The following is a 14147-nucleotide window of genomic DNA, read 5'->3' as shown; positions in this document are numbered from 1 at the left end:
TGTACCAGCGAGTCTCAAATACCCTGTTTATTGGAAACGTGAAATAGAAACAATAACATCAAAATTTCAAAAAAAAAAAAATTATCCTGAAACTTGTTATTTTTTTTAACGAATATTGTGGTCGAACTGATTTTGGCACGAAATAATTGTGTATTGTAAGTATTTTGCCTTTGAAATTTTATTGCGGAATCGTTAAAAACTTTATGATTTTATGACTTTATTTTATTTCTTTCATGTAATTTTTTTCTTTATTATTTTATTTATTGTTAATTTTTTATTATTTCATTTTTTATCATTTCCTTTGATTCTATGATTTATGAGTTTTATGCCATTTTATTTACTCTAAATTTTTATTATTTTCGCGTTTTCTTTATTTAATTTTTATTATAATTTATTTAAATTTATTTTACTTAATATTTTTATTTCTTAATGTTTGATTTTAACTTCCTTTCAGTTTCCTTACCGAAAATAATAACAATATAATATACATACAAAAACTTATAAAAAGTATTAAACTTACATACATATAATATGTTAAAATCTAAAAATTAATTTGAAACCTATTTTACTGTAATATTTTATGGCCCAGCATATTTTCTCCAATGAACCGAAAATTTACATGAGGTATTTATAATAGGTTTCAATAAATATTTCGGCTATATGTAAAAAATTTAGATGTACCGTTGATTCGCTTTGTTTAAATAAGCAATGAAAAAAGGGAAACTTCGGGTTTTCTAATTTTTTCCATCAATTATTTGACGTACGCTAATTATTAAGTTATCCTATAGATGTCGATGACTTTTACGTATATTTATGAACTCAACTCTATATTAAACTTATCCGTTATATCCAATTTTATAATTTCCAAAAGCAATTCGATTTCCGATAGAATTTTTCTTGTAATTATGAAACCAAAATCTGTAACCCGCTTCTTCCCATTTGATTTCAATATTTACACATACTTCATTAATTACTATAGAAGTGCTTAATTTTAACAACTCTATTTCATCTAAGATTCGAAAAATTATCAACAAAGCAAATATTTTTGATTATTTTGTTTAAATTTAATGCCTTTTATGATTTTTTAATTTTAATAGTTTATTTTTGTTTTGGTAATTTTTTTATAAGTTGCAGACCATTTTTACGGCTTTAGCTATAAATCACTAACTAAAAAAAAATTTTTTTTTCGATTCAAAATGTGCTTGTTCCATTTTTTGTTTTATGTTTTTCGTTATTCAAAAGAAAATTTTTTATATTTTTCCCCGAATAATCGCTATATTTTATGAACATGAATTAAATATTAATAATTTATGAATTATTTTCATACACCACTATAGCTAAAACGTTATAGCGTTCTTTATTACACTCTATCTATTCAGATAGATAGGTTTAGGAATGTGTGTATGTATGTATACATATGAGTAAATTGTTTTTGAAGAAAATTATATTTTTTTTTGCTTTTTAATTCGCTGTATTCAATATACAACGGGCCACTTGATTATTCTGTAACCTTTTTAGAAGAATATAATCATCCTATAATACGTAGTTCATGCTACTACTGTACAAGGCACTGACTGACTGCTTAATAATGATTTTATTTTACACTTTTATTTTTTATTTTGTGGTTATAAAAATTATTACATTTATATTGTTGTTTTTGTTTTTTGTATTATTCTTTGAATTGATATCGCCACAATTTCGCCTTAACCAATTTTCTGTTGATTTGATTTATTTATGAGTAGTAAATCGTGCCGCTGCCATCATACCATAAATTTTAATAGCATTTTTATACTAAAGTAAAAATATATAAATATATAAAATAAAAAATGTTGGAAACAAATAAACAGCATTTTAATTTATTATTATAATTTTATTTTAATTTTATTTTTATATATACGTTAATTATGTACATAAATATATTAAAATTTATTTTATATTGCAAAATCGTATATACACACATTTTATTTTATAAATTAGAGCGATTTTATTTTTGATGGTTTTTAAAAGAATCTTATAAATTTGAAATTAATTTTAAATTAATTGTATTGTATAAATAAATTTTATATTAAACTGTCTGAAATTAAAAAAAAAACATAAATTGTGTTTGTACACATGAGAAAAATAATTCTCTCCAATGTAGTAAATTTAAATTACATCTGAGCCTTTTGAGAACGAAAAATTAATTAATATTTTTTCTAAATTTCGATTTATATTCGAAAAGAATACTTTTTTTGTAAAGGGATATATTATATAGACATTGCAATTTGCAAAATAAATTAACTAAGTTGTGAATGTTCGGGCGCCAATTTCAAATTCAGGTTTGTTTTTAATTTTTACTTTTAATTACATTCAACCTGCTTATTTAAACACATTTAAAAATTTATTAATTATTATTCTTAAGCAATAAAAAATACCTTAATTGGCAAATACCGTTGTGTTTTAAAATATTATAGCGAAAATATAATTAAGAAATTAAGTTACCGTTGTATTACAGATTTGTTTAGTGAAGCAATAAAATTCCTATTAGCTGCAGTAAAACTGTTATAGTTTATCTAACTGTTAAAAAAGCATTCTTACATCATGAATATTATTCTTATAGTTATGAGGAATTTAATTAAATTTGCTTAAATTAGCATTACAATTATAAAATGAATGCAGCACCCACACAATAAATTTTTGATTACAGTAAATTATTTTATTACGTTTACAAAATAAGTTACATAATTTTGACACAATTGTATGTCAAATATATAATTTAAATATCTCAGTATATGTGGAGAATTGTCTAAAAAAAATCTCAATTTTCTCAAAATTTAATTTTGATACATCATCGGCAGCCCAAACACTAACACATTATATTTAATGTGATTTAAATTTCCTGTCAATGTCTTATTGTTATACCTAATGGTTTTTCTTTTCAATATACATATATGTACATTATATATATAAATCACTTTTTCTCTCAATTTTACTTTATTATTTTTTTTTTGCTTTTTCTTGTAATTTATATTTTTCTTTTCAAAATTTATTATTGATTGATATGATAAAATTGTTAGATTTATATGAAAATGATGTATTAATGCCAGGGGATTATCAGATTAAAACAAATTTTATTTTGATTTATTTTTCATATGATTAGCAGCTTTATAATGCTGTTTGAAAGAGAGATTATAGTGAATATTATGTAGAAGATTAGGCACTTAAGAGGAGGGAATGAGTAAGAAGATATAGAAATATTATGATGGGATATAGGTGCTGGTATGGTGAGTTTTGTAATAGAATAAAAAAAAATTGTTTTTTATTCATTTGTTTACATATTTATATACTAATAGTAATCAAATATCAATAAACACTAAAACGAGGTACAATAAAACACAAATTTTTAAAATATAAAAGGTTGTACTGCTATTTGACGGCAAAAAAAAAACATTATAATTTATTTCTTCACATTTTTTTACTCTTTTAACTTTAGAAGAAAAGCGGTTTAAATTTTTTTGAAGTTTACTTTGTATTATTGAAAAAGGCTTGAAATTATTGCGTCAAGGTGAAAATATTAAAATGAATAGTTTTTAATTTTAGATTTATGATTTTTCTGGTCATAATAATTTATTTGTTCAATTTACGTTATTCTTTTTGTATTTTTTTTGTTATTTATTATTGACAGAAATTGACTAGAGTCAAGTATTTGTCAAGTATGTCTATAATTTATTATTATTTAAAAAAAAAAATGATTAAAAAGAAAAATTAATATGTGGTTAAATGATATTAATTTTATTAAATGTTTTCCACAAGTAAAAAGCATAATATTATATTTGAATTAATTTTTTTGCTGACAGATTTATTAATATACGGGATTGACTAGCTTATAAACAGGTAATATGAAACCATTATTTATATGTAAACGTAGGTTTAATACTTTAAAAATTTTTGTTTTGTTACACATATTTTACTTACATTTAATGTATATTATGAATATGATTTAAATCTATAACGGGTAGGCTATGTTCTTATAACAATATTAAAGAAAAAGGTACATGTTAAATTTACAAAAATTGGTATTAAACGAAAAATATAAGATATGAGAACTGAATACGTACATAATTCTTAAACTGAATCCCTAAAATGTGTATTTAATCAAAAGTAAATACTTTTTAATATTTAATTTGAAGAATAACTACTCGTATTATAAATTCTCCTACATGTAGCAGAAAAGTGACAAATAACGGATTTTATTTGACAATATTTTGATTGTCAAATGACAGATTCATTCTTTTATTCATAATTTATTTCTAGTACGCTTTGTGTATCAGATACAAGTGCGAAAATATGGTTTTTGTTTTGCATAAGACCATTCCCATAATCTTTTTAGCCGTTTGCTATAATCGGTTGGACGTCTATTTGACATAAAGCATTTGACACAAGATGTCATTTTGGCAGAAAATCAAATAGAATTAAAGAATCAACGATAATTTCTCGTTCACCATACAATCTTATTCTTATTTCATTAATAATTAACTATGACTAACAGTAAATTTAAGTTTTATTAATTATAATTGAAAAATTTATATTTACATTTTAATTTCATTTCGATTTACTAAGATTAGATATACTTAATGTTATACATATTTTTTTTTAGTTTTCTTCATTCTCTTCGCTAATTTTGATCATGAACCATATTTAAGGTAGCTTCCTTCTCTTTAGATTCAAGAATATTATTTTTAAAATAAAACACATCTTCCTCAATTTTTCTTAATTGGCTTACATGAACTTCTTTAATACCATTATTTAATCTGATTTTATAACGTGTTGTACTTAATTTTTGAAAAATTATACCTAATAACCATTTTTTGAAAATTTTTACATTCCTTTTATACCATACTTTTTCACCAATTTTATAATTCAAAATTTTCATTGTTTAGCTAGATTTTATTTGTCAAGTTTAACGTTTTTGTTTTTGACTTCTGCCATATGTGATATTTTTTTTATTGAAATTACAACTTAAGCTTAAACACTAAAATATTTGATGGTGTATTTTAAAGTTGGATTAGATATAAACAGTTTAACCATTATAATATTATGATATTTTGTGTTCGTATATAATTATTTAAGTACTGCAATATTCAATAATATCCAAATGAAAAAAATATGAAATCCAGAATAGCAAATTATGTAAAATCCTACAAAAAACTGAAATAGATCAATTCAGAAATATCTAAGTTTTCGTTACTCTATACATCAAAAAAAAAAAACTACCCTACCACAAAAATAAATAAACATTCTGGTCCTTTATTACAAAAATCATAAATATTAATTTTTGTTTTTTTCTTGTTTTTTTTTTCGTCATAATTCATAATATAATATTTATAGCTACACATAGTGTCTACATAAATAATATGCATAAATTTGAAAATAACATGAATTTTTTTCCTATGAAAAATTAAACCAAGTGAAATAACACTTAAATCATTTCTCTCATAACTCAAAACAAGAACATCATCTAATAAATCATCATTTCGCATTATATTACATACTAAATATTCCAAATACCTATTTTAAATGTAGGTACATACACACTTACTTACATAGCATACATTGCCAGCATTTATTATAAATTAATGTGTGTACATTTGTAAATATATTTTTAGTTTTTGAAAAAGCACATACTATGTATATAATATGTATGTATCTGCATACCTAAGTATATATTCTTTAGATTTATTAATAAAATTTGAAAAAATGAAAATAAAAAATCCTTTCAGCGAAATATTATGGCATTTGAGTCTTCGTTCGTTAGTTGCACATACATATGTACACAGTGAGAAACAATTTTTGTATTTGGTAGGGTGATGCCAGTGGTATAAGGTAAACTTTAATTATATAAACAAGCAAAATTTTTAAATGAAATTCTGCAGTAAACATAACATTAAGTGAATAAAACTTAAATTAAGAAATACAACCAGAAATGGCAGATACTACTGCAGACTCTCTCATACCGCAAAATATTTTAAAAATGATAAACGCCGAAAATAGTTGCATGTCAACATTTCTTCAACTATAAATCAAAGCTATAAATATAAACATATATACATATACGCATATACATTAAATATTTATTTTAATGTTCTTTCATTTGGTTTGAGGCAAATTAAAAAGAAAATTTATTACTAACTCTAATTTTACCTACTTTTTAATGTTTTTATCTCTTATGATTTGAAAAGCATAAATTTCATTTCAAGAGAAATAAAAAATTATGATCTTTTTGAGTGCTAAATGTAATAAGATCAATAATTAATCAAGTAATAAAATCAAGTATGCTGGAATTACCTTCTTTCACCGAATTTAGTTCAGACTCTCAAACACACTTGTCATGTGCTCGATATGCTTTCTTACTGTTGCATCGAAATAATTCATGGTTATTTTGTTGAGCAACAACGGCAGTCAGATCTCAAAATTTATTAATGACATAATCGAGAACAAAACGATGTTAAGCCATTATAATTATTTCATTAAATATTGTTATGTCATAACTAAATGAAATCATATTAACATTTAATCCATACGTTTCGTTAAATGTCATTTCAATATTAACACTATGCCAAAACAATCATTTTAAATAATATTGTATATTTGTGAATTTAAATGCGAATTTAGTAATCATATGCATATTAAATTACGTTATGGTGTTACATATGGAATGACTAGTAGCTTGCTCAGAAAAATTTAAACATCTGGAAATGAAAATAATTAGAATTATATTTAAATGGATTTCAGATTTTTCTGTACTTAAAAAAACTAATGAAGTTTTAAAGCATTAGTATTTTGTCAGATTTTATCAGATTTTTATCAGATTTTTCATTAGCCCTTATCCATTACTTAAATTGTTTTTTTTGAATCACTTTAAAACCATTGCTAATCATCCATTAAACCGTGTTAGCTTTACTATTGTCTCAGTAGTTTATTTTAAATATTTAGATTCAAGAGTAACAAGAGTTGCTTCAGACGAAAATCTCGGTATCATTGCAATCATTCTCTTCTGACCTAATAGTGGAGTACGGGAATAACATTTTAATTAAAAAAAAGAATTAATTGTTTTTTTAAATCAATTTGACTTTTTTATTTTTTCTGTTTCTTTTTTTTTGTTTTAAACTTTTTTTTCATATTTTTCATAATAAATTCAAAATTGTTTTTTTTTATTTATTTCTATCATTTTTGTTCTTTGAAACTTATTCCCTAAATAACTAGAGCTAATCTTTCAAAATTTTAATTAATTAAATAAATTTATTCAATTTTTTGTTTTTATTTTGCGGTTATTGCTGAAATTTTTTGTGTTTTAGCAATACCTCTTTTCTGTTTATGTTTATATTTACATTATTTTTAATATTGAATTATTTAAATTTATCAGTAATAATTGGTTTCGATTAATTTAAAATAAAATTAAAAGAAAAAGTCTACAATTTTTTTATAAATTTAATTTTTTTTGTTTTTTTTTTTTTAAATAAGTTGTGTACTTTATATTTGTTTTATTTTTTTGTTTTTTTTTTTTTTTGTATTGTAATTGAAAGATGATATTTAAATTAAAGAAAATAATTATTATTAATAAATAATTTTTGTATGCAATTTAAAGAATTGTTTTCAATAATTATTTTGTGTATGTACATATATGTACCTATTCAATACAGTAATTCAATGAGGTGGTGACATTCGACTAAAATATTTGACATTGTTTTTAAACAAAAATTAAAGATATTTATACATTTTTAATAATAAAGAACAAAAATAATTAATTCAATCAATAATAATAATGATCAAAAATATTTAGAACAGTTAATAAAATATTATCTTCAACATTGTTTAAAGAATTGGGTAACACTTTACTAATCCTTTGAATTCAACACTTGCATTTGGTAATCGCTCTATGATTTTCTCTATCTTAGAAGAGAAATTTAACCAAATTCGTTAAAATCTCTAAACATTCTTTCCAGATTTTTTTGTCTGGCGATCATTCTGAAGATAATATTCCATTACTTACATTGTACATTAATTTTATTTTTTCTTTCTAATTTTTTAATATTTTTTTTAGCTTTTAAAAATTATGACTTTTTTAAATTACTTTTCAATCTGATATTTTTTTGTAATATTGATTTTATACCGTTATTGAATTTTTATTTTAAATTTAATCACTACACATACGCATATTCATTCATTTTTATCACAGTTTTTTCAAAAAACAAATAGTTTAATATGTTTATCAAAGTTAAAAATAAATCTTTAAAAAAAACTGAAAACTTAAAATAAAAATTAAAAAAAAACCTCATATTTAAGTCTCATAAAAAATTTTGACATGTTGACACTGAAACTGTCACAATTGCTTTTGAAATATTAAATTATTAACAAATGTCAAATGATTCAATGCTGGTATATAACAAAATTAAAAAATGATTAAAAAAAAAAGAATATTTAACTTTTTCTTTTGTTTCTATGTAATTTTTACTTAATTATATTATAATTATTTGGCTTTAAAAAAATTTGTTTGTATACGATTAATTACAACAAATAAATTAATTAAAAAAACGTCGATAAAAAAAATTATAAAAACGTTATGGTTTTCTTCTTTTACTGATGAGCAGCCGCTGAACCAATTCTTTGTCCGTACATGGCATATGGTGAATAATAGGGACCAAGAGCAGCCGCTGCTGCCGGATTAAAACCCCCAGTTGAAAAAGCTGACCCTGGAATTGGTGGGGGAATTGAAGTTGGTTTACCATATGGATGATATCTAGCTGCCGATAGTGGACTTAGTGGAGCTGTGGGGTATCCTCTTGGTGGAAATAATGAACTTAGTAATGACTGGGCTTGTGATTGAGCCAAGGCAGCAGCAGCAGCAGCTGGATCAGATAAATTTCCTGTATGTGCATTTCTTAGATGCGAAAAGAGTTCATCTGATGTATTATAACGTTTTCCACAGTAAGAATCACCAGTTATCCAGTTACAAACATAGGGAGATCTCATTTGAGCTTGTTGTTGAGCTTGTGCTGCAGCAGCAGCTGCGGCAGCGGCCGCATATGGATGACCTGGTGGTAAAGAACCTAATGTTGCAGCCATTGCCAAACCATATTTTTGATGTTCACATTGTGTGCAACCACTTGGGCACGGTGCTCCCATTAACATTTGTTGAGTATGGGCTGAATACGGACACCCTGGACAATATGGATCTTTACAAACTGGTACAATTGTTTCGCCACCAGATGGTGTTTTAATTCTTTGATAACTAATGTATGGATTGTTATGAGCAGCACCACTCGCACCGGGATAACCTTGAGCAGCAGCTGCAGCTAACATAGCAGCATGCTGATGTGCATAACTGCCAGCAAATGGTGGTCTAAATGCTGGGTTACTTGCATGTTGTTCCATACCGGGTGGGCAACACAATGCTGCTAAAGGATTCATGCCGTACGGTCCAGTTGCGGAACCCGGTTTATAACTACTTGGCAATTGCATATCTTTTGGATGCCCATGCAATACTTCCATGCCTGATCTAATGATTGGACTAGCACCTCGTTGTGATGATCCAGCTGGTGATACTGCTTTTCTTGAGTTATTTGGTGTTTGTTTACCATTCAATGCTGTATTTGAATTGTCAGAACTTTGATTACTATTTGCATTTGACGAGTTTAAGTCTGGCGTCGAATTTGATTTTATGTTATCACCGGTATTACTATTATTTATGCTATTGTTACTGTTATTTAACATGCTATTAATTGTGTTATTATTTAATGTACTATTTGGTGATTTCGACTTTCTATCAGTATCATTACTGCTATTACTATTACAATCAATGCTAACTGTTGTTGCGGGTGGTGTTGCAACACTACTTTTTGAATTTGGACGTTGCATATAGTCTTCACTTGTCAATATTTTATGAGTATTTAAAGATTGTGTATTCGTTGCAGGATGATGCGATAAGACATTCGCTTCATATGGTTTATAAGCCAAACGTACTTCTGTTGAAGATGGTGTTGTTGATTTTGGTGTTTTTAATGACGGTGACTTTGATGTTGTGTCATTAGGTTTCTTGTTTTTGTCGGAGGCTAAAATTGGTTTTACTGCCGTTGAATCAGCACCAATTTGACTACATGTTTGGGCCAATAAAGCTAGGGGGCTCTTTTTTGAGTCCAACTGTAAATTTAAAAAAAAAAATTGAATATTAATACTAGAACATCCTTAATGAGCGCGAGATAAAAATCACTTTTGATTTTTTGAAAGAAAGTGCTTATAACATTTTTTGTTGTTTCCAACAGAACAAAATTATTTGCTTAATTATATTAAATCATAAATTTTACTCTAATCTAAATTGTCATACATATCATTTAATAATGTTATAAATAATAATTATTCTATATTTTCAAGCATATGGATCATTGTTTTATTTTCTAAGTCAAAATTGCTATAATACTATTAAAATTCTAGTACATCAAAACTTCAATATCACTTTAATAATCATTTTTTGTTATCATCGTGTAATAAAATGGAATTGATATGGTTCAATAAATTTTAAAACCTTTGATTGCGGAAAGGTTAACCCAGTTTTATTTTTTTTTAATTATGTTGAATAGCAATAAAAAAATTATGTGGCAATTAAATTTTAAAAATAATAAATAAACTGTAGTATTATATTATATTATTATTAAAATCAACTAATTCTAAAAATGTCAGTCGCTCATTAGAACGTATAATTCACTAAAAATAAAACTTAAGAGTAACAACTAATCATAATTATATAGTATTAAAAAAATTGGATCACGAACTTTAAGTCAAACTTATCAAAAGTATGTCATTTTAAAATAATGTCAATCATCTAATTTGATTGGTATTCAAATAATTTACAGGAGATGCGATTCTTATACCATAATATATACGAGATTTGAAAATTAAAAATTTAATCCTCTAATTCAAAATGGAAAATTTAAAAAAATACATATTATGAATCGGTCTAATGAGAGCACTGTAATAGTTCAACAGTTTTAAGCGTCCGATAATATTTTGTTTTTCTTATTGTTCTTAAGAGCATGACTGTAAAAATCTATTTAAAATCCTACTATTTTGTCTTTACACTGAATTTCATATGTATGGATTGCTTTTGTACCGTTTATAAAACAGTAAGACGTATTGATTTTAAGCATCTTTGGTTTAAAAATCACAGCAAAACTGTATTGTTGTACTATTGAAAAGTTACATATCATATGATTAATTGTCATATGATAATGTAAGTTACATATCATATTCAGAGAACTGCCTACTATTGTTTTCAAAATAAAATAAAAAATTTGCTATAATATACTATATACAGATGCATTGTATGTACCTACCTACACACATTTCTCTCCTTAGGTATATAATATATCTACTATATTGTATACTATAGCTTATATACTACATTGTTATAATGTATAATATAGCTTGTATTAATTAACTTGTGGGGTTATTTATAATAATTGTAAATGAAAAGTGAAATGTCAATATTTAAAATAAGTGTTTTCGAAGTAAAGTTCTAGTATATTCCTAATTAATTGCGCTTGAAAAATCGATCTTCCTATTCTAACTCTAATCTTAAATAATTCATCAAGTATTTTTTTTTGTAGAAAATATTTTTGTCAATTCTGAAAATGTTTATGTAAAATCTAGTAAATTGCAAAATATTTTCTTTGAAACTAATTTGAATTAACAAAAATCTACACAAAAATTTTATTGTTCCTCATAGGAACGAAGTAAAAATTAATTAACTATTGCATGTACCTATTTCAATTTCAATTAATTGAGTTTTGAATAGCTAGAGTTTGTTTTTAAATAGCTAAATTTTATTCTCTCAAAAACTTAAATGTGTGTAATTATAGTTAAATTGAATTTTACTTACTGTAGTCTGTAAAGGTGACAAATAATCTGGTTGCAAATATTGATTATTGCCGATGGTGACTACACCACCACCGCCTTCCAATACTACCATGTTATTAATTTTTAAATTTTGAGATATTTAAAAAGTGAACAAAATACGCTGTAAGTAATCCACAAAGGGCAATAAAATTCTGCTAATCCTTTAAATGATAGTAATCCGTTTTTGGTTTTTATTTTTTTATTAAATTATTTTATCTAATTTCTTTTCTTGAAATAAATTTTCTTATTTAAATTAACAATACATGAGATATATTTTACTGCACTTTAATATTTTGATTTTTGACTGAATATTTAAAAGTATTATTCACATAAAATTTTCTTTTGAAAATATTCTTGAAATTATTATTTCACTGCAATAATATTCCGTAATTTTTTTTATTCACTATGTTTTGTATTTTCTAATATTCTATTCAAAATTCTATTTTGACCAGAAAATGTTGTAAATATTCACGATTTATTTTATTTTAACTGTAATTTAAATATTTTATATTTTACAGAACCATATATATTATGATATTCACTTTTCTTATTTAAATATAGAAGAACATTAATCTCAATGTTATCTCCTATTTTGTTTTATCAATTGTGTATCTTCGCTAATTTTTTTTAATCTTCTTTAAATCACTTTCTTATATTTTTTAAACACACATTTATATAAGAATGCTTTAATATTTTTTAATCAATTTATTCCTTCACTAGACCAAAACGTCTTAATTGAACGAAAGTTGAACTCGAACTAACGATAAATTGGTAATGCTCTTGACTTACTTGATTTTCTCAACTCGTTCTGTAAAAATTTTGACAGCTATGAAAAAAACACTCAACATGGTTTTCTCTCTTACTTACCCCACCACAATTTTTAACTTTTTATTATTATCTTTCTTTTCATTTTATTATTGAGAAATATTATTCACTTACACATTTACATTTTGAATGATAAATTACGTTGTTTGTTTACATTATATTACTTTCTCAGTTTCTCTTATTATATTATGCAGAGAATGAAAAACATATGGCAATTGCATTTACAAATCTAAAATAATACTTAATCGTAAATTATGTGTGCGGGAAAGAGACGATGAAATTTTTAACATTTCAAATATGGCGTCGAATTAACCAATCATTAAGCATGCGTCCATCCATATTAAAAAAAAACTGTTCTTATTAATAAGTACAAGTAGCACAAATAGAAGAAGGGGGATGTTCCCCTTAATATGAGATTTTTGATAAAAGAAAACCTGTTATTTGAGTAAGATAATAAATTTTAACTCAAGTTTTTGAGAGATTTAGAGCGAAATTTATATTTTATGAGTAAATTGAGTTAAAAGATTGTAAAAAAAAAGAGAATAATTCAAAAATTAACTCATGAGAAATAGAAAAATATAAATTGAGTTAAAGAGGAATAAAAGATTTAATTCTCAAAATGAAATATATGTACATATACTTACAAATTCTTTGAAATATTTTATATTTCAGCAGAATAGAAAACATAATAGTAGGAGGTGGTGTTTTAAAATTTTAACAAATTGTTTTGAAATGTTTTTTTAGTATTGCTTGTGGTGCACATGTAGTATGACATAAAAGTATATTTAGACCGCATCCAGATAATAAAAATATACGTAATAAATACGTAAATTTATTTTTTAATAAAATTTCGTTCTTTATCAATTTGATACTTTCAATACAAAAATCAATGTTTTATTTTATATATTGCGTACATCTTGTAAATTTATTTGAGTTGCCAAAATTCCGGCAATTATTTTAAAAATAAGTTATTTGTGTTCATTCCTCTTTGTACTTGCAAACTTCTTTTTCTTGTAACTATGAAGACATTTTTCCGCCCAGAATACAATCATTGAAATCGTAATACCACACGATAAAACATAAAATGACATTTGCATATCATTTAAACTGAATGGTCTTCTAGATTTTTCGATGCGCTCTTCAATTAATTTTTTAAATATTTTAATAGAAATTGATAGCATTTTCGCATATTGTGACATAACAAACCACTGTCTTCGAAGACCTAAAAAATTTTTTTAAGATATATACACATAATTTAAGAAGTTTTAAAGTATATTATGTTCTACATAAAATTCTATTCGAATAATAGAAATAAAAAATAAATTCGATCAATGTAACCTAGTACAAAAATAAAAACATATTTACCACCAGCATCATAAAGTGAAAGTGCTCTA

General features: G+C 24.5%; 1 protein-coding gene across 1 annotated transcript; it reads right to left on the bottom strand.

The window, feature by feature from the left end:
• Positions 1-7367: 7367 nt before the first annotated feature.
• On the bottom strand, positions 7368-12685 carry LOC129615063 (zinc finger protein Noc). The gene is made up of 2 exons (XM_055530122.1): positions 11912-12685; positions 7368-10176 (listed from the first exon to the last, which is right to left on the bottom strand). The coding sequence occupies exons 1-2, from the start codon at positions 11999-12001 to the stop codon at positions 8614-8616; spliced, it is 1653 nt and encodes a 550-aa protein (XP_055386097.1). The 5' UTR covers positions 12002-12685; the 3' UTR covers positions 7368-8613.
• Positions 12686-14147: the final 1462 nt, after the last annotated feature.

This window comes from Condylostylus longicornis, unplaced genomic scaffold (genome assembly GCF_029603195.1).
Source record: "Condylostylus longicornis isolate FDR11 unplaced genomic scaffold, ASM2960319v2 ptg000005l, whole genome shotgun sequence".
In the NCBI taxonomy this organism is placed as follows: domain Eukaryota; kingdom Metazoa; phylum Arthropoda; class Insecta; order Diptera; family Dolichopodidae; genus Condylostylus; species Condylostylus longicornis.
The sequence above is the reverse complement of the archived record's forward strand: the minus strand, read 5'-3'. Positions and strand labels throughout refer to the sequence as shown.

What these genes read in the sequence shown, in the direction of transcription:
- LOC129615063 (XM_055530122.1), bottom strand. Translation starts at nt 12,001, where the DNA reads ATGGTAGTATTGGAAGGCGGTGGTGGTGTAGTCACCATCGGCAATAAT. An exon ending in TGTCACCTTTACAGACTACA is followed by an intron (nt 10,177 to 11,911) that starts GTAAGTAAAATT and finishes TTAAATTTACAG; the next exon opens with TTGGACTCAAAAAAGAGCCC.